The sequence below is a fragment of the Diadema antillarum genome, unplaced genomic scaffold, assembly GCF_040938485.1.
Source record: "Diadema antillarum isolate AM-2024a unplaced genomic scaffold, OU_Dant_1.0 scf00000029, whole genome shotgun sequence".
Classification (NCBI taxonomy): Eukaryota; Metazoa; Echinodermata; class Echinoidea; order Diadematoida; family Diadematidae; genus Diadema; species Diadema antillarum.
In genome coordinates this window covers 8504568-8531274 of record NW_027270918.1, presented here as the reverse complement: position 1 = coordinate 8531274, position 26707 = coordinate 8504568, and the positions used below count along the sequence as shown (strand labels likewise).

Below are 26707 nucleotides of genomic sequence, written 5' to 3'. Positions count from 1 at the left end.
CCAAAATCAACTGTACCTTGCCATTTCCTTACCCTTTGAGCAGTGTGTTGCCCCTTTTGACATTCTCTTTTGAAACATGATTTGTGACTGCAACATTCTGGTGATTTTTTGATATACAAATGTCAAAGTCTCGACCTTCCCTGCCTCTCCCCTTGTAACAAAGGCAGAGATCTAGGATGAGGAAGAAGAGGAAGAAGAAATAGAAAAAGAAGAAAGAATTCATCAGTCTTTGGGTGCAGAAAGCATCTCAATTGAGGAAGTCCCAAGGGGTGTCTTCATTCCGTCACATCTTATTTTGTATGGAATTCTTCCGTACAGTGAGATCGTCAAGTGATGTTGACAGGGGAGAAGTGCGTGGACTTGCCTTGGTACTGCCAGGCACTTTGTCTGGGGCATGGCTTAGGCATAACTGCTGCGAGCCAAGACCTGACATTTGAAGGAAAGCTGAATGTTTTCCTGTGAAGGAATAGGATTTCCTCTTGGTTTGACCCTCAGTATGGATGGGGAAGGGGTAGTTTGTGGCCATCAGTGATTGGACGGAGGATGCCAGGTCAGGATTTTGAAGAGGAGTTGCCAAGGTAGACTGGTTATCCAGCCAAGATTCTCATAACCTCATACCATATGCTGTACCCACTCTAGTCAGATTCTAGCTCAAAAATAGAATTTGGAAAGCACAGTGCAGTGTGATCATCTCATTTTCTGGATATTTTGGAATTTGAAGTATATTTCTACATTTCTTGAAGTGATTACTTCTTGATCTATACTGTAAAACATGATATATTCGCGGCATGAATTTTTCGCGAATTGGAGCCAACAGCCTTTTTCGTGGCATGAAATTTTCGCGAAATGCCACTGGCGTTCAATGTGTATAGTGTAAACAAGGACTTTCACGTGCATTTTAATTTTGCGAATCTTGGCGCTCGTGAAATTCGCGAAATTAAAATGCACACGAAAATTCCTCATTTTACAGTACTTGATGAGAGTTCTTGTCTTACAATCAAGTTCGGTTTAAATAGTGAATTTTAATTAGGCAAAGATCGGCACGTGGCTTCTGTGTTATGGATACTTGCCTTTACAGTCTTTCTTATTGGTGAAAATAAACATGACATTCATACATCATGTAAGTGGTACAGAGGGGTTTTGGCACATTCATTGCGCAAATACAAAATGGTAGAAAAATATCAGAGCTACGTAAATGTTTTCTGCTGGGATAATTTTTCTTTTTCTGTAGACCCAATGATCATCCAGTCCCATTTGCATTGCTTGGTTTCTCTCCCCTTGGTCTTAAAGACTGCCCCCCTCCCCATCCCACACATCCCTTCCCACTGCCTGGAGAGGCGTTCAGTATGACCCTTTCCCTGGGGTAAGGGCTACTAAGTGCCTACCAGAGGAGACGGGGAGTTTTTGAAAGGTTCTTTGATGGTGAGCCAGGAAATATGACAAATACCACGCTCATCGCATGTCAGGTCAGCGGAAATTAGGTGCAGTGGGTACTGAGCCCGGGTTGGCGAGGGAAAGTGTACGGGGCTAGTTCTAGCTGCCACCAACTCTCCCCTTCCCTCCACCACCACCCCCCTCTCTCAAGGCAGGAAGAGTCCGAGGGTTTCAGTCTCTGCGTGAATATGACTCTCCTTGTTCGGCTCGCCTGTACGTGTGTGCGCTTGCTTTTGCTTGTGTGTACGCGTGGTGCAGGAGGATATTTTGTAACTTCATATGGCAGAAAGTGTGGCCGTTGCGTGCCTGCCAATGTCTGGCACTCTGCCACACACTTCCTGCGATGGATAATACCCGATGAGCATGCAGTGATATTCTTCTGTTCCAGCGCTGTGCACTTCCAGATGGGCAGTAGGGAATCCAGAAAAGATTCTTGAAGAATGAGAGGGGTACTTTAGTCATGATGCCAAACAAAACGGTGGCTGGCTGGCGATGCACATGAAAAGTTTTTTCCCCCTTATCAGATCTCTGATTTTGTTTGGGAAAAGACAGTTCACTCTTCTATCTCGGCCAAGCATCGGACATCTTCTCCCTCGAAAAATATTTAGGAGGAAATTGATTGTTAGAAATCTAACACTCCTGGAGACCATAGGGGTAGTCATCAAATGCCAAGGACCAGGGCAGATACTCAGCAGAAGATTGGTGGCTGGATTCTTGACAACTTTGGATGTATATCTCTGACTGCCTGCAGTTTATTTACAAGATTGGAATCACCTGTGCCTTTGATTGTGGGAGTATACACGGTGAACTCTGAGTATTTTGAATAATTGTGTGGACAGTGATTGAGTGTCAGGATACAAGGAGGAGGAAAGGTAATTGAAATATGTCACAGTTATTGTTGCAATAAGTTCTGTCTGCTAATATAGATTTTTGTACATTTGAAGTATTCAAGCACTATAAAGATGTGAGAACACAGTAAGTCTAACATATTCCTCACAAGTTGCATTTTTTTGCCTGCTTTGATCTTGTAGTTACACCAAATTTTATCTAAAAAGACATACCTTGCAATGTTAAATGGTTGTATTAGTGCTCTTGTTGTAGATATCTGGATAATACATAAGTTCTACCAGTTGATCAGCTTGTCCAAATATCAAATCATCTTTATATTTTTTTTGGTCTTTTTTGTGCATTGTACAATAGGTCTTACTAGACAAACTGAGTAATTCACTGAAAAAGGAAAATTCGTATTAGAAGGGGAATCCTCTTTATCATTCTTGCCAGTAATGACAGATGAGGAATTCATTCATTCATTCATTTTATTTTAGCATGGCCCAAGCTTCAGCCATGGCTGTTCTTCATCATGTCCATGCACAGATGAAATAAAGCAAAACAAAACGAAGATATATAATATAATCTTACAAGACAGTACATATAAACAAACAAAATCGTAGAAGAGAAAAAAAAAAGAAAAGGAAAAAAAAAGAAAAGGAAAAATAATTAATGGAAGCAAAATCCCAATAACAGTGGCTCAAAATAATGCCTTTTAATGGATATTACTTTCTCCTGACATTGTTTTAGAGTTGTGAGTTGATGAGGTTGTGTTACTTTTCATGTCTTACAATATTGAGATCATTGACATGGTATTATTAGACAGACAAAGAAGGAAAGTTTGACAGTTGAGAAAAAGGTGACATTTTTTGTCCACTATAGTCAAAGGACGGGGAAAGCTGCAGCTATTTATTACACAAGGTGATAATAGCAGTCAAAACCCTAGGCAGTGGAGATAATTCCTCAAACTTCGTCAGGAGAGCTATGAATTTGTCACTTCAGAAGCAGCTGCAATGGCCCAAGGCAGTCCGTAATTATCTCTTCACTTGCTGAAGTCAAATGCCCCCTGGGAGTATCACATCTCCAAAGATTCTCTGCTTGGCTTGCCGCTGATGGCAATCAGCGACGTGGTGATACACCCTCGTTAACTCGTTAATATCACTTTCTCTTGTTATCTACACCAGGATAGACAGACAGGTGCCAGGCAGTCAAAAAGTATTCAAGTTTTCTTTTTCTTCTTCTGTGCGGTTTATCAAAGTGTCATACTCGCTGCTTTACTTAATATACAAACTAGTTTTATATATTCCCTTAGTTTCAAATGAACATACGATTCTGCTTGAAGAGATCTCCATTTGTGGATCGGATTTTTGAGGAAAGAATGTTAAAATGCCAAATTTTGAAAATCAAAGTTCTGCAACTTCATTAGGTTTTTGTGGAGAAAAGTAATGAATTAAAGTTTTGAAATGCTGTCAAGTAAAAATGTTTCACATATCTGAAACTACAACCAGTTAAGGATTGAGAATAACTTCAATGTCGAAATTTCAGTTGTTGAAATATCTTGCATCATAGTAACTTTCGCTTTATGAAGCAGATTGAATACTGGTAAGCTAGTTTGATTTCACACATAGGAGTCATGTGATCCTAATTAGTGGAAAATACTCCTTAATGTACAAGTGGGTCGACCTAAAACAAATGAATACTTCCAAACAAAACAGGAAAATCCTCATTAAAATCTGACAAAAAGGCATAAAAGAGAAAGAAATGAAATTTGAGAATTTAGGCTGTTTTAAAAGAACTGATATCAGTGACAGTCAGTGCATCTGAGGAGCAAAGCTACTAAAAAGAGAAAGTTATGGAATTTTAGAAGTTTGTGTTATCAATCATGGTCAGTGCAACTTACATAAGGAGATGACATGATTGCTTTACTATGTGCTAATCCTTTTATATGTATAGATATCATGAACAAACTTTTTTTAATAGTTATGTAATGAGATAGGAATGTTTCCAGCATGTTAACTTTTATTGTGTCTATGGCCATACAAGTCAAATCTTTCAAAAATTTAAGTCACTTGTGAACAGACCAAGTCTCTTTTGAGGGCTTCCCATCAGTTTCTTATGCATTCACTTCTTCAAAACTTGACCATGAAGGGTAAGAAAAGAAAAGGGAAATGGTAACTAGCTAGTTCACCCATATTTTATTTCTTGGAGGGAATTGAAATTTGGCACCTGCTCCTCTCAGTGCCCAATATTTCAGCTTATAGATTTTTTTTTTTTTTTTTTTTTTTTGGGGGGGGAGGGTAAAATGTGTAAGTAAACCATTTATTTGGGACAGTCTTTTCAAGGTTTGACAACTTGTTCAACATAGTATAGTGACAATGTTCTGTGAAGTGAAGAGGTAAAGTATTATTGGATATGAACAACAAATACATTGTATTCTAATTATTTCAAAAATTTATCATCAAAATTTTGAATATTTAACTGTTACCAAATGGGCGAGCAGTTTCAGTTACCTTTAAGGAACCAGCCCTCTCACTGACAATCACGGGACTGTCATGCTGAACTGTATTTAATGATTGTGATATACAGTGTGCCTGCCAACATGGACACTGATGGCAACCCCTCTCCCCCTAAAAAAAAGAACAAACCAAAAAAAAGCAAACTATAATGACTAAAGGGAATTCAAGGCAATTTGAGAGGAAGAGGGATTAAAGGCTTCTTAAACCAGAGAGAGTACATCTTGCTACATTGAGTCTTATTCTGTACGTCTTGCCAAGGAGGTACGAGAGAACCCTCCTTGGTCTTGCTAAATCTTATTCTAAGCCCCTGCAAGCCTCAATGTGTCTGACACTGTAAATGAGGATTCCTGGTTGGTCTACATGTACACAGTGGCATCCCCTACCCACATCAAGATTAGGCCGGTCCCAGGGGGGAGTGGGGGAGCTAGAGAGAGAAGCCTACTGCTACTTATTTAGTACTGTATACATTATTGCAAGTCATAACCATGAATGTCACGAGTGGGGGGAGAATATACCACTTTCTATTTTTGTCAGCTCTGAAAATATGGGGATGTCTTCCCTGATGCAGAATTTTTAAGAGTTATATCAGTCACTCTGTGTCCTCCTCTTGAATGTCCACAAGGAGCTACAAAGATGAATAGACATCAGCTATTTATGGATTAGACAAACTTCATGATAGCTAGGAATAATAGCAAACTGAAGAAGGGGAGCTATGTTGCAGCATTGTTAAATTGTCTCTTGGACCAGTTTTGGTCCAGTTTGTCTCTTGGTCCAGTCCAGGAAGTGACCATCAACATCCACTATATCAAAAGTGAGAGTATGTAATTTTTTTCAGTTAAAAAGAGAGAAAGACTGAAGAACACAAAAATAAGTTTAAATATGTTTCTCTGCCATAAGTTCTGAGTGCTCAAATGCTGTTATTTTCAATTACTAAACTTATGATTGCAGTGCAGAATGTATTTGCCTTCTATGGCCCACTGAATTTAAGAAATGCCAAACTTACATTGTTAGTTAACTGTCATCAAGAAATCATGGAAGCTATTTGGCTATTACAGAGAATTATCTGCTCTTAGGTTTGTTAAGTAATACAGACCTCCATTGCAGTATAAAGTGGATGAGAGATGCTAGCATGAACTGCTAGAAATCTAAAGCACCGGGTTGCTCTGACTAGCTTCAAATATCCAGGCACATTCAGAAACCTAAAGTTTGTGTCGTCAAAATGCAGTTGGCGCTTGCCCAGGAAAAATATTAGTGGGTATTAAGTTAGTTTTGATCTTGAACTGATATGACTGACTTTAAAGTCACCACACCTAATCAGTGAGTTTTATTTGGAAAGCTGTTTCCCATCTAATGGATATTAAATCTGGCTTATTAGTTTCTTTCCTTATTCCTAGATCTATGCAAACATTTCTGTGATTTTACATTGTCTGAAGTAGGAAGTAGAGCAATTGTGAGAAGGCACATTGCCAGAAATATAGTCAGTCATTGATTGATGACGGTTGGTTTTTCAAGGAAATGATTGCTCAAGGTATCTGCACTGAATGAATGTGAAGAGAAACATCCGGATTTCTTGCTCAGGGGATGAAGATGTCACAGTTTTGTATGCACAATTTAGATTTTAAGGTTGCAGAAATAACACTCAGTACCACACAAAAACCAAATTGAATGTTTTGTTTTCTTCATTACCAAATCCTTTCCACCTATACCGTGCCAGTAGGGGTCCTATAGAATTGGTAATTAATATGTTCCCCTGTAATTTTTCTCATTGAGTTTCTGCATGGCACATGGCTTTCAGAGGAAATAGGTGATAAAACAAATAGAGAGATAGGTCCAATCTAAGGACCCGAGTGTTACACGAGTAGCCACTACCATTGTTGTTATCCACCATTTGTTGCAAATAATGTAAATTTGAATCTCCATGTTATAGGGAATTTGGGAACATGAAGTGTTAGTTTGCAAAACTGCAACTCTGGGAAGACTACATAACCTACATGATACAAACATGGCAGAGAGTATACAGGGCAAAATATTGTTTTAAATAACAGTGCGAATTTTGCCATTTAATGTTGATAGTAAGTCAGTCATAAGAAAGCAGACTGCGGTATGTGGGTTATGCAGTTTTGTTGATCATTAACTGCTATTACCAAATTAATTTTGCACCTGTTAAGACCTTTTAAATCACACACAGAAATATTCAAGCGTTGTTCTCTCTTTGTCATGGATATTCTTGGGCTAAAATGTTTGTCTTTATTTTCATCTGAACATATGGCTAAATTTGCATTTAAAAAGTATTGTGAAACAGAGGTGGTGAACTTTGTTGCATTGCAGTAGAGTGCATTTAAATCTTCAACTATATCGATGAAAGAGTGATCATTTCCTAAAAGTGCTGACAAATTCTTCTTGCTTGAGCAGGCATTAGTTGTCATCACAAGATGCGGAAAGTGGATTTGAACTGTTTCCAATATGTCAGTTACACTGTGGGAGATGTCTTCCCTTTTGATTCACTTTATCCACCTCAGTGTGTCTCGTGTTTGTTCTCTTTCTTTCTCTCGTTCACTCTCTCATAACCTGTGCCATTACCACAGAAAAGTTCTGACAATAACCTCTGATTTTTCGTTGGCAGGGAGGCAGCCTGTTCAGACTCTGAGGTTGGATCGCTGCCAGACATGGTGATAGCGCTGTCGTCAGACAAGTACATCCTTCCTGGACACAATAGGATCAGTAGCAAGGAGCGATCTACGTAGGCAGACGTCACACTGCCTTGCCGCAGCTTCGCTTGGGGATAGGTATGAGGACTGGTGACTGCCTCACAGGGCCTGGGGACAGCTTCCTTCCTTGGGTGTCAAGAATGTCATTTACAAATTTGTTTGCCACGTACGCACAGCTATAGAAGGAGAAAGCTTGTGTTGTTGTCGCTGTGTTTGTTGCCTGAGCAGAGAAGGGAGAAATCATGGCAGAAAATCGCAAACCTGCAGAGCGCAAAGGTCGCGATGGAAGAATGGAAGGCCAGAAAATCCCTCCAGGCTTGACCCACAAGGACTCTGATGAGTGGGGATCCATTGCCGACTTGCTAAAGAGCATCGAGAACACAAATCAGACCAGAATGGCCAAGACCAAGTCTCCCCCGCCACAGCAGGCTCGGATGCCCCCGCTGACGGAGAACATCCAGAGCGCCGATGTGGTTGGGACACCCAACCTGATGGATCTGCAGAAAGGCCAGGGCATACAGCAACTTAACCATCTACTGCGATTCATGGATCAAATGTGTGTGCTGCAGCGGCAGAACTCCAAGCTGCGGGAGCAGGCAGAGTACCTCTCGGCCATAAAGAACCTCCATGAGCTGCGAAACGAGACACTGCTACAGAACTGCCACTGCGACTCCCATCGCAGGGCCTCGGACCTCAGCAGCAGCAGCGGGTCCCGCTTTGAGCCGATGCATGCAACAGGAGAATCGCTGTCAGAGCCAGAGAGTCAGATTGGTGATGACTTGGATGGAGATGTGCCTGGGAGGGGAGAGAAAAGGGGGCGATCTGCAAAGCGGGAAGACAAGAAAAGCTTAAAGAAGCGCAGTCGATCACTAGATCCATTTGGGGATGAAGGAGACAGCAAGGACAGGAGCAAACAGGGTTTATTTTCAAAAATAGAAAAAATGAAGGAAAAACTGACCAATCGCAGGGGCAGTGTGAAGCGACGCTCTAATTCACGAGGAGATGGAGCAAAGTCAGATGACGAAGGGGATGAAGGAAGATCAGGAGCAATATTCCATGTGGATGGTTTGGAAACAAAGTCGGAAGATAGTGGGATTTACCATGTTGGACCGGAAGATATGGCTGCTGCAGCAAGGCTGGAGTCATTTACACAGAAGTCCACTGAAGACTTGTCAGATAATGAGGATATCTTCCAGGGGAATGCCCCACCCAGCTGGGCTAGGTCAGCAGTGCTTGCACAGAGTCGCAGGAAAGGCAGTGACCTGTCCACAGAGAGCTCAAGTGAAGACTTCTTAGAATCAAAGCCGAAACGTAATTCGCCAAATGAACCTCACAAGCAGGTCACGCCGCAGAGCAGTGGACAGGACGCGGACGACATTGCGGTCAGGAGGTCGAGGTTTCGGAGGACAACCAGTTGCCAGGACAACGTGTCCTTTGATGAGGGGGATGCAGAGCGGATGAGTGGGGGTCGGTCCATGGGACCGGTGGAGGAAAAACTGAAGCACAAGCGCATCCAGCAGAGTCAAAGTTTGGACATTGAAATGACTGATGGGAGTGGTGCCTCAGAGAGGGAAATGGGACGCATGTCGGGATCGGAGTTCAAGCAGCCTCAAAAGCGAAAGTACTTCCGCAAAGCTCAGGTAGCCGAAAATGATGAGCATTCCTCCTCATCAGTATCAATAGATGGCGCTTTTAAGGATGTAAGGTCACCAAAGGCATCACCACCAGAGAAGAAGAAACACAGAGGTAAGACTTTACTTTCACTGTACCAGTTATAATGGTGCTTAATGCTGCATGCTTCAAACTAGAGTGCATGGATACTTGCCTGTTTAGTGTAAGAAGCCTGACTTTTACCACAAGTAGGGCATAGCTTTGGGTTCTTTTTATTTTGCCAAGCTAAGGAGGTATGAATTTGCTGCAATACAGGTTACTTTGCATCTGTTTTGAAAGTACCCTTAAAAAGTGGTGTAAACAGCTGACTTTTTAGAATTGATATTGTGTCTTTTGTCTTGAATTTCTTGTCAAGTCTAAGTCTTGGAAATTCTGGAGTAGTTCAAAACATAATGCTGCTTAAAAGTGATGGTGTCATTTAGGGAGGTTGATATTTGCACACACAATACATCAGAAATCTTGATAATTAATAGAAGCCTCATTCATAACTTTAGTCATCAATTGACATTGTGTTTCTCCATTCAATAGCCAGAATGCGCAGTGACTCAGATTGAAAATTGACCTCCCTCATATTTTCTGTCATTCAGGAAAAAAAAAAAGAACCCTTCTGGTATTCAATTTAATGAGAAACTTGTAAATGGCCAAAGATACTCTCATTGTTCTACCTGCCAATCATCTAATGTGCCAAATATCTGACAATATCACTGAAATATGTTTTTCCCTCCGTATCATAAGTAGGCAAATAAAATAAAACAAATAAAATTGAATTGAATTGAATTGAATTGAATTGAATTAGGCTTTTTTGTGTGAAATTCTGGTAGGCTTAACGATTTTGCACAATCTAGAATTGTTTTGTATGACTTTTACTTTAGTCATGATAAGACCTCCATCACTGTACGATGTAGTGCAAAATATATGTGACCTGCTACAACAAAAGGATCCAAAAGTCGAGGGAGGTCAATTTTCTGAAACTGACATGACATTATTTCCTTACTTTTCCACTGTAATTTCATTTATAACACGACTTATAAAAGTACTCGGTGAGATATTGATGATTTTATGAGACCATGTTGAGTGGTCTAGGAAATTAGCGTTTCGAGAAAACTGCCTTCAAAGTTTTCTTTCTACTGCAATCGTAATCAAGGGGAGGTATTTCAGTTTTCACCTCTCAACAATAGAAGGTCCGCTCGTAGCAACCTCCCTGATGTTCATTCAAGCTTAGCTCCAGCGGTCTATGCACGACCAATCAGTAACCAGGATGCCACGCACTGACCAATAAGATCACTCCCTCCATGCTAGGGGCAGAGTCTAACTGCGCGCTAAATCCAAATCTTCGGACACGTCACTGTTCAGGTGAAAGTCGGAAATCATGGCCCAGAAAAATGCTAATTTTTTGTCTTTCCTTTGATCATTTGGCTTCTTAATTTCGGCAGATGATCACAAACGAAACATTAGATTACAACATTATGCCAAGAACAGAAATTCGATGGTTTTGACCGATTTTGATGATCTGACTTCAAGCTTGATTTTCTCGGCTCAGCTGTCAGCGACTTTCGGATCCTTTTGTTGTGGCGGGTCACATATTTCTGTATGTAGTTTATTTAAAACATATGATGTGCTCTGCTTCCAGTGTTGTCAGACATTTTGATGGATTCTTATCTTGGCCCCGATTTTGTCCAGTCATCAAAGGCTATCAAGAAATTTGGCCACTTCAGAAAGGAGATAAAATATGATATCACCCCTGTGTGTGTGCCAAGTTTGTTATAGGCATTTGGAACTATGTGAGTGATGATACATACATACAATTCACCAGAGCACACAGACTCCAGAGAGAGAGAGAGAGAAATTAGAGATTGAAAAAAGAGAAAAGACATGCAGCAGGATTGAATTGACGCTGACATTTATTTCCACTTATACTCACGGTAAACAAGACACAAAATGAACACACCATTGAAGTTTGGAATATAAGTGGCAATGATTTTACCATACATAATACTGTTTGAAACAAGACAGAAGTACATATTACTAATTTTAAAGTAAGCATATACAGCCTAATAGATATAATCTTGAAGTATATGATGTTGAATGTATGACATAATTTGGGAAATGAAACAGAAGTTAACCAAATCTTAGAACCCTAATGAAAAGATAATAAGCTTATATAAAATATGTCCTTCTGAAGAGAGAGAAAATAGAGGTAGACTTAAAGAAATGTGAAAGTAGAACACAGAAATGTACAATAAGATTGCAAGAAAGGGAATGAGAATATACAGAGAAAGAGTAAAGGGAAGAGGAAGGAGAGGTGATTGAGATTGAAATTGAAATCAAGTTTTATTTGATATATATAGTCTTTCTGCATGCTGTATATTTTATTTGGAACATGTTGCTGAATGTTTAATACTTGACCAGTTTCACTGAGTTTGGCCAAAGCACAAACACTGTCAATCGTATTAACACTGTGTTCCTGTGCACCGGGAGGTGCTAACCGTTTCTACTCTGCATAAATGTTGATGTAAACAAACAACTGTACAGAAAGTGTCGTATTTCACAACATGTTGGATTCAGATAAACATGCTCTAGGAGGGTTGGTGTGCAACCAAATGCCAGTGGCCTTTGCATAGCATGAACACTATCTGCCCTAAGGCGTGTTAAAGTAGAACACATCCGCATCAAATTTGCTCACCACAGAAGTTGTGTTTTTCAGGTCAGGAGAAATATGTTTACCTGGCATACACATGTATGTCAAGGTTCATAAGGGTCAAGTGCTATCGCCCAGCACTCCGTTCTGCAAGAAATTTCCATCAGGTGTTTTCTCCCCCATAGTGATCATATTCATCGAGATGATTTCTTACAGGCAGCTACAGATCTCTGATAATGTAGTGTGTATTTTCATGTATTTCATAATACCAAAAAAGACTTTTGAACATACAGCATGCTTCATCTACTGCTATTATTAACAATTAGATAGCTCTGTTTCATCAAATCATTATCATAGACCCTTATTGTAAAAACATTGGTATGACTTACTCAATATAATGAAAAAGGTTACCTTGCCTGAACCTAAAAAGTTTGCTTACCTTATTGTTTTTCAAACCCAAACATTAAAGTAAATTTCTACAACTAATTTCACTGGTCCCGAGGACTTTTTGAAAACAATTGTCAACAATACTACTCTAGAAAAGAAACAAAGCAATATTTGGTAAAAACATTTGTGAATTTGAGTGTTTTGCTTATTAAATAAATTTTGGCTGTAGGGTTGTTGCTGTTGTTTTTAACAAATATTGATTATAGTAGTGTTATTGAAAGACATACTTAAACAAACTCATACAATATAATGGAATATGACAGGCAATGGTAACAGGTAGTATTTATCAAACTCTCAAAAGATTACATACATTGTCTTATGCCGGAGCAGTGGCCCATTCCTTTAACAATTTGTGTTAGCCTGACTGTCAATACTGCTTAATTTATAATACATTTGATGGTAATACTGAAACTGATGTGAGCAATCGTCACAATGTGATAAGAATGATGTAGAGTTAGAAACAAGTTCTAGTCACATCTTCATGATTCCATTGATATCAGTGTTCAATGGACTGGAAAAAAATCAATTAGATGGTTATTTTGCAGTTGATTAAGACTTCAAAATTATGTGATAGATTAGAATCCTCGGGTAGTTGTAGAAAAAACAAAACAAAAAGAAAATTATCTCAGGATGCCATATTGACAATTCCAAAAATGATTTCCATTAATAGTGTTATGATATTCTATTATAGCTTGATGCTTTATGATGTGCTATTTTCATAAATCAGTCTGTCAAAAAAAAAACTATTTTTATGAGTTTCAAAAGTGGACAGAATAGGAAGTTCAAGGTCTATGAATTACCAGCAACATTTTGCAGGTATTTTTAGCTTTGTCCTCTACAAAAATTCAAGAGCAGATTTAGAAAAATGCATATTTCACTGCCATCGTGTGTTGTAACGTATATAGGTGCCCATTCCTCATTGAGAAGTACAGAAAAATAAAAGTGCAGTGGAGGGGCTGGACTCTACTGTATTTGAATGGCACATTCTGTGCATGGCATTGAATATTTGTATACAGATTTTATCTTTTTGTGTGCGTGTTTTTTGTCTTTAACAAGCCTGCAAAAGTGTCTAGATTTTATCTTGGCCTTGAAATGTGACCCGCTACAACAAAATGATCCTAAAGTCGGGCGAGGTCGATTATTTGAAAATTGCATGACAATATTCCCTAATCTTTCTGCTTTTAATTGATATATAACTCATCTTATGAAAATAATCGGCTGTGGAGATATCGATGTTTAAAAGAGAGCATGTCCAGACGTCTGGGAAATCACCGTTTCGAAAAAAGCGCCCTGAAAGTTTTCCTTGCGACGCAGTCGCGATCAAGGGACACGCAAGTTAGTTTTCACCTATGGACAATAGAAGGTAAACCCTAGCAACCCCCGAAATGCTCATTCAAGCACAGCGTCGGCGGTCTCCTCACCGACCAATCAGTGACCAGGATGCCAGGGGAAGCGGCTGGGCATAGCGCACCCCGCCCGCACGCTCCAGTCGACTTGGCAGTGTGCGAGCTTCACGCTTCGGTTAGCGGCAAGCAGCAAACTGACCAATGAGATCACTCTGGTCGTTGTTAGGGGCGGAGCCTATCTGTGGCGCTCAATCCAAATTTTCGAACCAGTTTCTGCTTCATTGAAACGCCAAAAAACATGGCCAGAAAAACGCTATTTTGGGGGTCTTTCCTTTCATCATTTTGCTTCAAAATTTCGACAGATGATAGAAGACATGTCAGACTCCAATAATATGTCAAAATCAGAAAATCGTAAGTTTTGACCAATTGTGATGCTCTGACTTCAAACTCGATTTTCACGGCTTCGACCGTGCGCGACTTTAGGACCTTTTTGTTGTAGCGGGTCACAAATGTTTGTGATATTTCTGCGATCTGCACAATTACCTTGAAATATTCGTTTATTGTGAAGTAAAATTAGTTGTAACATCCAGTGGGGTTCATAGGGTCTGAGCTTTTGAAGAAAAATATGTTGTTGGTTTTTTTTTTTTGGGGGGGGGAATGTTTGCATTTTTATGTGTTTCTCTTTTTCTTTTTCACTTGAGAAACTCATGAAAAAAAAATAAGATGTTGAATTATGACAGAGAAAAAGGCAACTGTAGCCTTTAAATTTCTTCAATTCTAATTTTTGAGGTTTATATTAAACCCTGTTAAATGTGAGAATGCCCGAGGAAGAGGAGTTTCTCTCATTCTGGAAGTGAAAGTGTACGTGCAATGTAATGGCTTAATGGAGAGATTCTGTGATACCTGGCCTGTGTAAATACCCTCAAGGGGCTATCTGAGCCTACACCCCAAACTTGGCATTCCATTTCCTACCTATACTTGGGCGTAGCTACGTGACTAAACAAACCCACAGAATACAATGTGAACCTGGGCCAGAATGTGGCATTTTGTCTCCTACCCGTTCTTGGGTGTTGCTGTATGACTAGATGTACCTGCAAACTACAATGTGTGTCCTGGCCAGAATCTTGCATTTTACTTCCTATCTATATACCGTATCTGGATTTACTATGGTATCATAATAGGAAAAAAGGTGCACCTGAACAGGTTTTAGCTAAAAGTAGTTTATTCCATGTAGATGTGGTATTGTACATTATGCAAAGAGGCATTACTTCATACACACTCTATAAGGGGATATCATCATTTGATTACACTAACCAAAAACAAACGCCAAAACAAAGATGGGGGGGAGAGTATTGGCAGAAGAAGAAGAAAAAGAGGAGCGAATGAAATGGGAAGAAGAAGAGGAAGGTGAAGAGGGATGAAAAGATTCATTTTCAGAAGACAGGCAGCTGGCAGAGTATGGAAGTTGCATATAAGTGGCACCTAATTATTTCTAAACAGTAGGAATTATTTTAAAAAGTATTTTTGTTGCATGTGCTCTATCTAAATTGTTACCATCTCAGTTTTGCTGCTGGTGAAAGTTCTTAAGTCATTGAATTACCCAAGGAGTTGGCTCATAGGATGCATGAATTTATCAATTCCCGAGAGTTCAAGCCTCATACAAAATATCGAAGAGTAAGTATGCCAAGCACAATGAAACAAAAAACACATTTTTCAAATCCCCACTGTACTTTTGTAGGGAAGTTTGACAAAGTAAGAACCTCCTTTTCAATATTAATGGGGATGCGGGTGAGCACATCAGACCTCTAAATGAAATTTTTTTTTTTTTTCTCGACAGGATTTGGCTCATAAAATTGTCAAGCATCAATTAGTCACACATGCATTACATCCTCAATCCCTTTATAACTTTGTCACTAAACGTGATTGATTTTGCTTTGTTTGCCCACCCTTTGTATGGCCATTGCTGTTAGTAGCTGCTGCCTTGCTGAATATCTATGGTATCATCAAATAATGAATAGCTGAATCAATTACAGTGTAGCATGTCAAATTTGAAGCATGTCCAAATGATCCCGTGCCATGTTCATATCCACTAGGCTTGCAAGCGTATTTTTCATTTCTTTTTCAGAACAGAATGATTTCAATATCCTTGTTGCCAAGTAAAAAAGTGGTTTGAATGTCAAACAGTTCTAGTGCCCAGTATTGTACGAAACAAGAGCAAATAATGTATAAGTCGACATCTGAAACTTGGGATTGTCATGTAAGAAATTGTCATTTACTGGCTTTCAAATTTGATCTTGAGCCCCTTTTTCATTGTACTGTGACATTTAAAACTTGTGATGTTTGACCTTTCCATTCTCACTGCAAAAGGAAAGTGTAATGTTTCGGCACAAGAGAAAATTTGTGAGTTTTTGACAACTGTAATGGGAATGAAAGAGTGGCTCGATGGTTTGCTGAAGTGAAACTGATGTAAAGTGGCATCACCAGAAAGATGCCTATTTTACGCGTGGTTGCAGGGAGTATTCAAAACATTGATTGGAAGTTTTCTGACAGATATGGGTTTGCTCCAAGTTATGTTCCCACTATGATTTGTGATGTGTCCAGCAAACTTTGCACAAAGATAGAAAAATCTCACTCAGATGTTTGTGCTTTTATTTTTTTTCAGGCAATGATACAAGCGCTCTCTTTAGCAAACATGCCTGGCAACTTTCACTGCACTGTCTTGATTTTTTTAGATGTTGCTTTTTCACTGTCAGTGTGAATTGTCCCTTTAAAGAGAGTTTCCTGGAAGCAGACACAGAATTCCCAGGGACTGTTTTGCTCTAGGCCTGAATTTTGCTCGTCTGCTACAGTCCTTCATAGATTTCCTAATGGATCAAAAATAACCACTGGCTGTACTTGTTCATTTCATCCAGACCAATATGCATCTCCAACAAAATTTATATTTCACTCTGCATTGCAGGATCTTCACGTTTTGCTGCTTCCCTAAATGTAGCTCTCTCTTTCTAAATTTAGCAGTGCTGTAAATCATATGGGATCAAGTAGTGCTAAAGATATTTCAGCATGTCAAAAGGAGGATTTCTTGGCAATTTGTAAGTCTTATCCATGGGAATGCCAGTGTATAATCTGACAACAAAAAATTAAGCACCCTGTTGTAATTTGATAGAATAGTCATGCCATGTAGGCCTACAGTATGTCTGGTATGTGATATCAGCAGGGAGCTAAAATGTGTCTGTCCTAGACACAACAACCTTAGAAGTACAAACGAATCATGTGTGTGTGGCTGATACATTTGTACCTTTGTATAACAACAGTGGCAATAAATGCATCTGAGATTAGATAATAGCCAAATGGTAACCATTTGCCTACTTCCTTGGTCCTCCCTTATACTCCCATATCAGGTAGATAAGCATTCAGATTTAGTTCCTCCACCCACTTGGGCCTATACAGAGGCTGATTATAAAGTGATGTTCATGTTTAGTTCAGACTGACCATGGTTTGGACACACAGTATAGGGATATACTGTATATTTATGTGTAACAATGTGCAGATTTTTTTTTTTTTTTTATGTCAGTGATATATAAGCAGTCATGAGCAACACTCCAACATTGCTGGCGACTTGTAGATGACTAACGAGCTACTTTGTAAGACATTGACTCCATAAAACCTCTCATAGTCCTGTAATGTTAAAATTTGCTAGATAAAGCATTATCTAATACAACATCAATAACCTAATGTGCAACAGTGGCAAGAAGTACTGTAGCTTAAATTGAAATCCTTCAAGGTAATTAGATATCCTTGATTCAAAATATTTGCTCCCTGTCTGACGTGCCTGTTCAAGTTTCTGAGTTGGAGCAGAGTTCTTAGGCAGGATTACTGGCGGAAAAAGCCGGCAGCGGCGGCGAACCCACCTAGCTTTTCTCGCTGAGCTCCCATAATGCCTTGGGAGGATGGAGCCTCGGCCAAGATCGGTGCAACCTCCCCCTCCGGTTTCCGCCCGGCTTCCCAGAGAGACAGAGAAAATGTCAACATGCCGGACGTAGTTTGGAGATTAAGTGGTTAACTCTCAACCATGAGAACTTAGGGTCAGTGTAAGGCACACGCAGCTGGTTAATATCCACGTCCTTCCCCCAGAAATGCCCAGCTGATGGCTGGATGCAACCAGCATTTAAGGACAGTAAATCCATCTCTGTAACCTTTCATGACATAGGCAACAGTGTAGGGACCTACTTTTTGTATGTCACTTCATTTATGAAGTTTTTGGACAAAATCCTAATTTCTGTAGAAAAGAGCATTTCTTCTTGTCCTTTCGGCACATCTGACTGGATGACAGCCCCCAAATGTAACTCTGTAAAACATGATATATATGCGGCAGGAAATTTTCGCAAATTGGAGATGACTGTGGGCATGAAATTTTCATGAAATGCCACAAACTTTCAATGCATAAAGTGTAGACAAAAACTTTCACATGGATGTTAATTTCATGAATCTTGGCCCTTGTGAAATATATGAAATCAAAATCCATGAGTACATTCCTTGTTTTACAGTATTGTCTAAACTGAGACCAGGGAGGTTCCTCTCACCTCCCTGCTGAGACCTAGAACCCCTGAAGCATTGCACAAAGTCAGTAGAGTTTCATAGCACTGTTTTACTGCTAAAGTCATGATGTACCTATTTAGCAAATTGCTGTTGCAACCACTTCAGTCGTAAGAAATGACACAGTACCTTTTAAAGCGGGGATTTGATTGTGGAAAATGACAGCAGCAATGACTGCCTTTACTGGCAGAGCCTGCCCCAAAAATATTAGCTTCTTTGGGAAGTAGGACTTGGCTACTGACATGTTTTGATTGAGAATAACAGGAGATAATCATTGACTTCCTTTGACCTGATGAAGAAAAAATGATTTTGCTATCTTTTTCTTCTCTTTGGCCTTTTTTTATTTCTGTTTTTTTTTTTTAAATATAGTAATGTCAATATCATCCCTATATATCATTGATTATGATAGTACATTCATGGTTTATTTGTATATTTTCATTCTCGCATGAAGGAACATGCACATAGAAGATATGAACCTAGCAAATCACCCCACCATTTTTGCCTTGAACTAGTGCTGAACTTGGTAGGGCTTGATGAATTCTTTCCTGTACGTAGATGGTGAGGCCTATGTCACCATAACCATTTGTTGAGCATATGCACATTGTGTCATAGTTATGTTAGTTTGTTCTCATCAGCGGTGTCATCTTTAATTTCCATGTTTTGTCGAAGGGATGAAAATTTCTTAAACCATCCTATTCAGATAAACTGCTTTGTGTATGGGCATTCAAACATACTTACATTTGGAAGACTAATTTGATAGTTTGATTTTATTCAATTCATTTATTTCTTTGAATTACAAAATACCAAATACCCAAAGAGAAAAAGATGCCCATGCACAGAGCCAGGAACTTCAAAGGTAACTTCTATCTATCTATCTACCTATCTATCATATTCCCATAGACATCACATACTGTGTGAAGGCTGATTCGTCAGCCTGATATTATTAGATATGGCTTGATTTTAATTAATCTTCCTAATCTTGAGTTTCACGAGAGCGAAGAAGATTGTAGCCACAGCTAGATCCGCTAGCCAAAGAGTCACTCTCCATGACCTTCGCACTGATGGACAAGCCACTCTCGTACTCGGCATGCCATCACCAGCCACTGCACTCACTTTACCTCCCTATCATCCAGGCTAGTGGCTCGAAAAACCTCAAAAACTTTAAACTTTGCTGGTTGCCATGGCAATGGGTTTGTCATCAACTGACAGCTCACAGCAGGTGGTGGACTGTCATGGTTAACTCATCAAACTTTGAGCAAGTCCAGAAATTACAATTCTCCACTTTGCCAGCATTCAACACTTCCTCTGCAATGGGAATCTTGTCAGAATTGTGTCTGATTCTCAAAGAAATGTCTGCTCTGAATTCAAACTCCATGCCATAGCCATTGTGTCATTCTTTTCTAGGTCACTGTATTCGATAAATGTAATTGCATTTTCAGATTATTTCAATAAATGGTTGTAAGCAGAATTGTCTGTGCACTATTCATTGACAGGATTGATTCAACCTCAGCATATGGCATTTGAGTTATCATGAGGAAGTTTGTATGACTAAAGGGTTTTATTGCCACAAATTCTCTGTAAGGAAATCAGTTTTGTGTTTGTGTTTGATCTGATTTGAACACAAGTGGTAAAAAAAAAGAAAGAAAGAAAGAAAGAGAGTTCATGATACTATGAGGAATTTAACAAGGAGCCAGTCACAGTCAGGCACTAGTGCACTGAAGTTGCCCCCTTTCTGTGGTATGTCATGAGCATTATGAAAGATTTAGTTTGTGATAAAGTTTGATGAGTCAAGGGACTGAAAAGCTTAGCTGATTTTATCCATGTACCGCTTTTCCCCCCATAAATATATAGGGTAAAAAATCAAAGAGTAATAGTAATACTGAAGGGCTTTCCTAATCATTCCCTGAAGTTTTACTTTGTATTGACTCCCTGCAGTCCTTACTGGACTATCATTTCTTTTTCTCTTAGAATTTCATATCTTCATGAGATTTGTATGAGTAGAAACATGATGAACAATGTATAGGTTGCAGTCACAATGAAGAAACAATGCCTCTATATTTCATGAAAAGCAACTAAACAAACAAAACTACAAAAACAAAACAGGTAAGGACCTACACGAGGCTACACATTATTTTACTGAAGCTTTGTATCTGGTATATTTGATATTCTTGTTTATATCTCTCTTATATCTCTCTAAGATTTATGATGTTTGTTTTATGTTAAGTGCTGTCTGGGGCAAATAATTTTTATAGGGCCTCATTTTCTCTCTCTCTCTTCTTTCCTTCTTGAAAACAACAACAACTTTGCATCTGATTATGATTGTTACCTGCCAACTAACTCAGCATAGACCCTGAGATTACTTCCACTTTCTGGTGATTGTGAGGTTTGGATGCAAATGGACCTATAGTGATCATGTCTGTGTAACTCCAGGGTTGGCCTCTGCAGCTGGCATTGTGTGGGCATTACTGCATGAAAAGATGATGGAAATTCTATGCTTCCTTTTCCCATATAGGATTGCTCACGGATAGAATTATGACAGATGTATAGCACACTGTGTAATTAAAGGCAGTTTTATGATATACTGTGAATCCATTCAACATTTCCACTTTCTGGCTGATACCCAGAGGTCTTCGGTTTTGGCAGTGGAAAGTGCCGTTTCCCCCTCCTCTGTAGATACATAGTGCTTTTGGCAACCTTTCTGGCTATGTCTGATGTAGCTGCAGTACGTCTGTCTTTGTCTTGGTGAAATGTCAAGTTGGTGGTAGGCAGGAGGCCAAGAGGTACAAATAGACCTGGATCTGAAGCCAAACCATTGTGGCTTTTCGCAGCAAGTGGCTGAAGAGCCTGTGTCCAACATGTCTCTTGAATCATTTACGGTGTCAAACTCAGTCCTACCTACTGACTCTTTGGAAGATTGAAAAAAATGAGAAAATAGTGCTGGACAACCCCTTGTTTTAATATGGCAACATATAAAAGGAAAGTAGTCACCAGGGTCATAGTGGAAAGGAGAATATCTACAAACAGAATATTGTTCATTTATTTTACTTCAAAGTAGGTCTTGTGATATTTCATTTTGAGCCTTGTTCATCCAACTCGTGGACTCCATTCTTGAGGCGATTCAGAGACTCATATTGCAGATAGAGCTGGGTCGAGAAACTCTTGGGAATGGTAGGTATGCTGGGCCTGAACACTGGCAAATTTCTATTTTCGGCCCCGGAGTGATTTACTAACAGCGCCGGTGTACGATTTCAAATTATTCGTTGCAGGGCCAGAAATGAAATGGAAATAAGAAATGCCATGTAATAGAATTGCTCAGTGGTAGGTCATTAGTGTGGAGTTTCATTTCCTTAATGTTTTCTAGGAAGGAGACTGCAGGGTTCTGAGATGGGTACTGCAATTTTTGTTTTTATTTTTGAATGGGATATGAGAGGAAAAAAATAATGGTAATGATAGGGTCAGGTGATGTGAATACCATTTAGGCATCATTTTGACTTATATTTAAAAGAGGAATTGAATCACTTTGAGATATGCCATGTGTGGTAATGATGTAATCTTTTTGGCATTTGATCAACAAATACTTAAATTTGGTATTCCTGTTGTATTTCTGCCTGTAGTAATATGTTAAAGATCTTGTGGAATATAATGAATGGGGAGTGTGTAGTGCAAAATGATTGTCCATGTACATGGATAAGATCTGGATTTATATTACCTTCATCAGTAGTGGAAGAGACATCACATAACATAGTATATGATTACTTGTTTTTGTTGAATAAGAGTATGTTTTATTCCATGTGCAACATGGGGATATATAAACATATTTCCATAAAAACATATATATTTCATATGTTTCTGCAGGCTGGGAGAAGGTGAAGCATGCCATGAGCAAGAAGCATCTATCAGAGACCAATCGACAGAAAATGATGACATCGTCCACGGAGGAGAGTCCTCCCGTTGCTAAGCGACAGGAGATAACAGAGGATGGGTACCTGACGCCAGGTGACTCCACAGACGATGGGTCAAGGAAAGGACCAAGAAGGGAAGGAGCTGGACCAAAGAAGTCACAAAGTCAAAAGAGGGAGAAAGGTATATCCTTTTTTTAATATCTCCCAGATGAAACCAAGCACATAAATATTGATCTTACAACGTTTTAGTCATTAGCCATTAGATTGGCAAAATAGTTCAGCTGTGTTTAATTTATGTAACATCTAACCAATTTAAGATTGTGACAATCGTGTATTGACTAAAATCTGTCACACAAGGCACCTGCACTCTTGCACTGTAACAAGACCTAACAAACTGCTGCAAAACGTGAATGGGAACGGAATTGAGTCATCAGTGAACTCAGCAAATTACAGTGAGAAAGACATTTCCACTAGTTTTGAGCACATGAACTACAATTTGGTTATTTTTGGAAAATTGAGTACTTTTTCTGGCACAAAACTGAAAAAAGACCAGCAAACCAGCCGATCAACAGACCACATTCACAAGTGAAAGTGAAAAGAGATTTTAGAATAATGGATAACAAGAACAATCTGTAGCCAAAATTCTGCCATGGCTAATTTCTGGGGAGCAGTTGAAAAGAGACAGAAATAATAGTGGATGATTTGCTTTCAGGTGTTTTTTTTTCCACAGGAAATGTGTTGTTTGGTGTCAGTTACTTGCCATTACATGCCCCAAAAGTGTCCACTCACAGTGCCAAAATATCTTACCATGTGTTGAATGTGTGTTTGTGTGTGCCAGTGCATGTCCTTGTAATATGGTGATGCTATCTATTCATGTTGTTGCTTGCCACATAGCAGTGCTGGGATAAGGTCTATGTAACGTTATATGCTTGCTTTGTTATAGCAGTTTATGCCAGTCCCTTTTAATGTTGATCGCAAGACTTTTGAATGGGTTTATTGATACATGTGTAGTTGTGTACCGCTCTTGCTATGAAATGAAGCATAGAATATATACAAAATAAATTTCCTTCCAAATCAAGCATTTTGATGTGTAAGTAACACATTATTCCATTTTTTACGTCTAACAAGTTTTTGGTCCTCCATTGCTTCTTCCAGCCTGCTAGCAGCTTTGTTACCCATTTCTAATCCATCATGCTTCATTCTTTCCTTCATCCCCACACGCTGTGTTGATCGACACATGTACTGTTCCTAGAACCATGTTTAGCTGATCCAGAGTGCTTGGTCCGTTCCAAGTCTAGCAAGTGCGATTACTCTACGTCGGGAATCAGTGAAGAGTTTGCGAGAAAATTGCAAGAGTGGGAAAGGCTGAGACCGAGGAATGCAGGTGAAAGTCTTCCCAACCTGATAAGAATGGATATGTCAAGAGCTTCATCTGGCTTGAGCAGCTTTGACTAGGCCTGCAGCTGAATGTTCTTAATCTTACAGCAATGATTCATTCAGCATTTGATTTAATTTATCATATCTCAGCTGAGAGATGTGAAGCCCTTTGAGATTCAAGTTCTAGAAATTTCGAGTTCAGATTTTGGTTTGTAGGCCTACCCTTTATTAGAGGAGTTTGCAATTACAATTAATTTTGCAACTATTTCCATGTGAATTTTATTGCTCTCCTTTGTTTGGCAGTAAAGCTGTGTTGCAGGTTTCTTTTCTGTAGATCTTTATGGTTTGCCATTCCATGTGCATGGTCAAAATGAGCATCATGAACTTTGCCAAAGCTTTTAGCAGTCTGCATGGGCCCTTTATTATAGTCAAGTGCATTTTTTTTTTGTTCAGCTGTTTGGAACTATTTCTTGCAGTCCTATGATGTATTTCATTTCCTAGTTTTGTGTTTCACCATATGTAAGCTACTAACAAGCAATCAGTGTAACATAGTTCTAATTGTAATGCTGCATTTAGTCGAGCGATGAGTGATTTCATCATAGAGTCATGTGATCGTTTCAGTGCTTCCATGAAAGGAATCATAGGACTCACACAGTCTTTAGCTGGGAAAGAAACATGCATGGAAGCATTTCACTTTCTGTGTGATTATGTGTTCATTATTTCATATTATTCTATCGCTTTCAAATAATTGTAAGTCAAAGTGCTGGTTGAAATATAAGGTAAGTGATTGCTGCAATTTGAAATTTAAGTGCAACATCAGAGACTGTAGGATATGTACTGTTTTCTACCTCCCAAGTTTTAATTGGACTATCTTGTAGTTTCCCAGTCCATTAAGCATTTGATTACATTAGTAACAATCACATGATGATTATAAACCTAAAATCGTGCATGACTTTTGCCTTTTTTGTTTTCACAATGACTCAGTGAGTAATTCCTCTGCTTGTGTAGACTGATCTTATTTTGCTTTAAGACCTAGGCAAATTGTCATGACTATTTTGAGGAAGACAATAGTATTAACCTTGAAAGAATCTAATTAGCGGCTTACCTGATTGATGTCTTCAAAAACAAAATGGATCTTGACAAATTGGATCTTGACAGATCAGTCAGAAGAACAAGACTTTTTAGAGAATCATAAAACTCAGTGCAAGCTAATCTTGTCTGACTTGAAAGTAGTATACAGACTTCTCTTTTATTCTGCTCACCTTTTGCTGTTTGTTCATGAGACACAATCATTTCTGAATGTTTATTGGATTTCCCATATGTGGAATGTGGGATTGGGATTGTTTTGTATTTTGGAAAGATTGCTTTTGACTCGACATGTTTTTTTTTTTCTTGTGTGGGCATGTACCACAAGAAAGAGGTGGGAAGAGCTGTCAGGCATGCCTTCTCAATTCTCGAGATTTGCATAATTTGCAGATGTTGATATGTTTTAGGTACAAGAGTTGACTTTCTTGTGATAGATATCAATGACAGATTATTGTGTGTTTCTGTCCCCCTCCTCCGCCTTTTGTTTTTCTTATTGGCTGATGCAGTTATTACACCAGTCTTTGGTTGACATGAGTTGAAATGTTTAGTTTGGGTGATAAAGCTGATTTTTGGAGATATTCTTTAAAAGGGTTCAATTATTTTTGTTGTTATTCCTCAGCAAGGGTAAAGAGAAGGATAGAAGAAATGAGAATAATCAGTAAAGTATTACAGATTATTTACTACAAACCAAGAATTTTTATGGGCCAGTGTCCAAACATCCAGTCAACTTTTCATTTCATATCAAATCAGTTGGATCTACAGATCTTGATTTACAAAACCACTCAAAGAACATATACATTTAATAGATTCTTTTTTTCTCTTTTCACATGGAATAACAATGTTATAGTAGGCACAGTGTGCTATCATCACATTTCCCCCATAAAATGCGTGGCACAGGATAACAATAGGATGAATAAAAGGAGACGCAAGATGGCAGCTGTCAGCCAAGAGGAAATCCAGCCAGAAACTGTTCTAAAATGTCTCCATGAGACTGGCTGATCTGGAAATGATGTGACTGACCTATCTTTCCATAAAAACAACCTTAAAGGGATCATATAGTTTTCGTTAAGACCTAATTTCACGTTTCTAACATTTTTTGGTGAGATAATGAGAAACCTCTAATGAAATATGAAAGAACATGCAATTCCAAGAGGATTTCACCATTTCTTTTATGAAAATTTGTTTTGAAATGGCTAAGATATCCAAAACAGAGCAATCCTGATAAAAGGTGGGTCCCACCTTTTATTATGATTGCTTTGTTTTACTTTGTTTTTAGATGTCACGGCCATTCCAAAACTGATTTTCATCAAATAAAGTTTGAATTCCTCTTCGATTGGTATGCGCTGTACTATTTCATAAGTGGCTTCTTGGTATCTCGAAAAAAGTTAAAAGCACAATCCTCATCTCCACCAATACCATACTATCCCTTTAAAGTATGAAAAAGGTGAACAAAGGAGGGAAAATCAAAATGTTATAGTGAAAGTCTACTGGTGAATACTTCACAGTAAGAAACTTTATGAATTGTTGGTGATTATGCTGTTGGTGACTATTTTGAAGGAAAAAGTTCTCATGTTTTTGTTTTACATTGACACTAGAAAATATGGGCATTTTAAAACATTTGCATTATGACAGTAATAATTTGTGTCACCATTGGCATTTACCCCAGTTACTTATAATCAGACTATACTTTCTTCTGGGTTGAGACAGATAGTAAGGAAAAAAAGAAGAAATATGGCAAAAAAAAAAGACTACACAATTGTGTATTCTTAGAAGACTGCAAACTGCATACTTTCTGAGTGCCGTTCATGCAACTACACCAATGTTTCAATACACTAGGGATCAATTTGATATACCCATATGAATAAGTTTAGTTTTAGGATTCAGATCTGCCTGTTATTAGTTGTTAGTTTTTTTCATTGGATGCCAACAATTGGATTGCTGCATTGATCACTTTTCATTTGAGTGCATAGCTGGCTATATTGTATGGGTTTCTTAATCCAAGAATATTAAAGGGATGGTACAGTATTGGTGGAGATGAGAATTTGGCTTTTAACTTTTTGCAAGATACCAAGAAAACACTTATGATATAGTACAGAGCATACCATTTTAAGAGGAATTCAAAGTTTATTTGATGAAAATCAGGTTTGGAATGACTGAAACA

General features: G+C 38.8%; 1 protein-coding gene across 3 annotated transcripts in view; it reads left to right on the top strand.

Annotated features, from left to right (window-relative positions):
* The window catches only part of LOC139739272 (uncharacterized), a 126070-nt gene that overhangs the window by 73918 nt on the left and 25445 nt on the right, over window positions 1-26707 (top strand). For all 3 annotated transcript variants that reach the window (XR_011711507.1, XM_071649896.1, XM_071649888.1), the window contains exons 4-5: window positions 7402-9232; window positions 22037-22264. Coding sequence is in view for 2 of the 3 variants with exons in the window: in XM_071649896.1 (XP_071505997.1) it covers window positions 7729-9232; window positions 22037-22264 (1732 nt within the window). In the remaining variant the exon portion in view is untranslated. The remainder of the gene's footprint in view (window positions 1-7401; window positions 9233-22036; window positions 22265-26707) is intronic.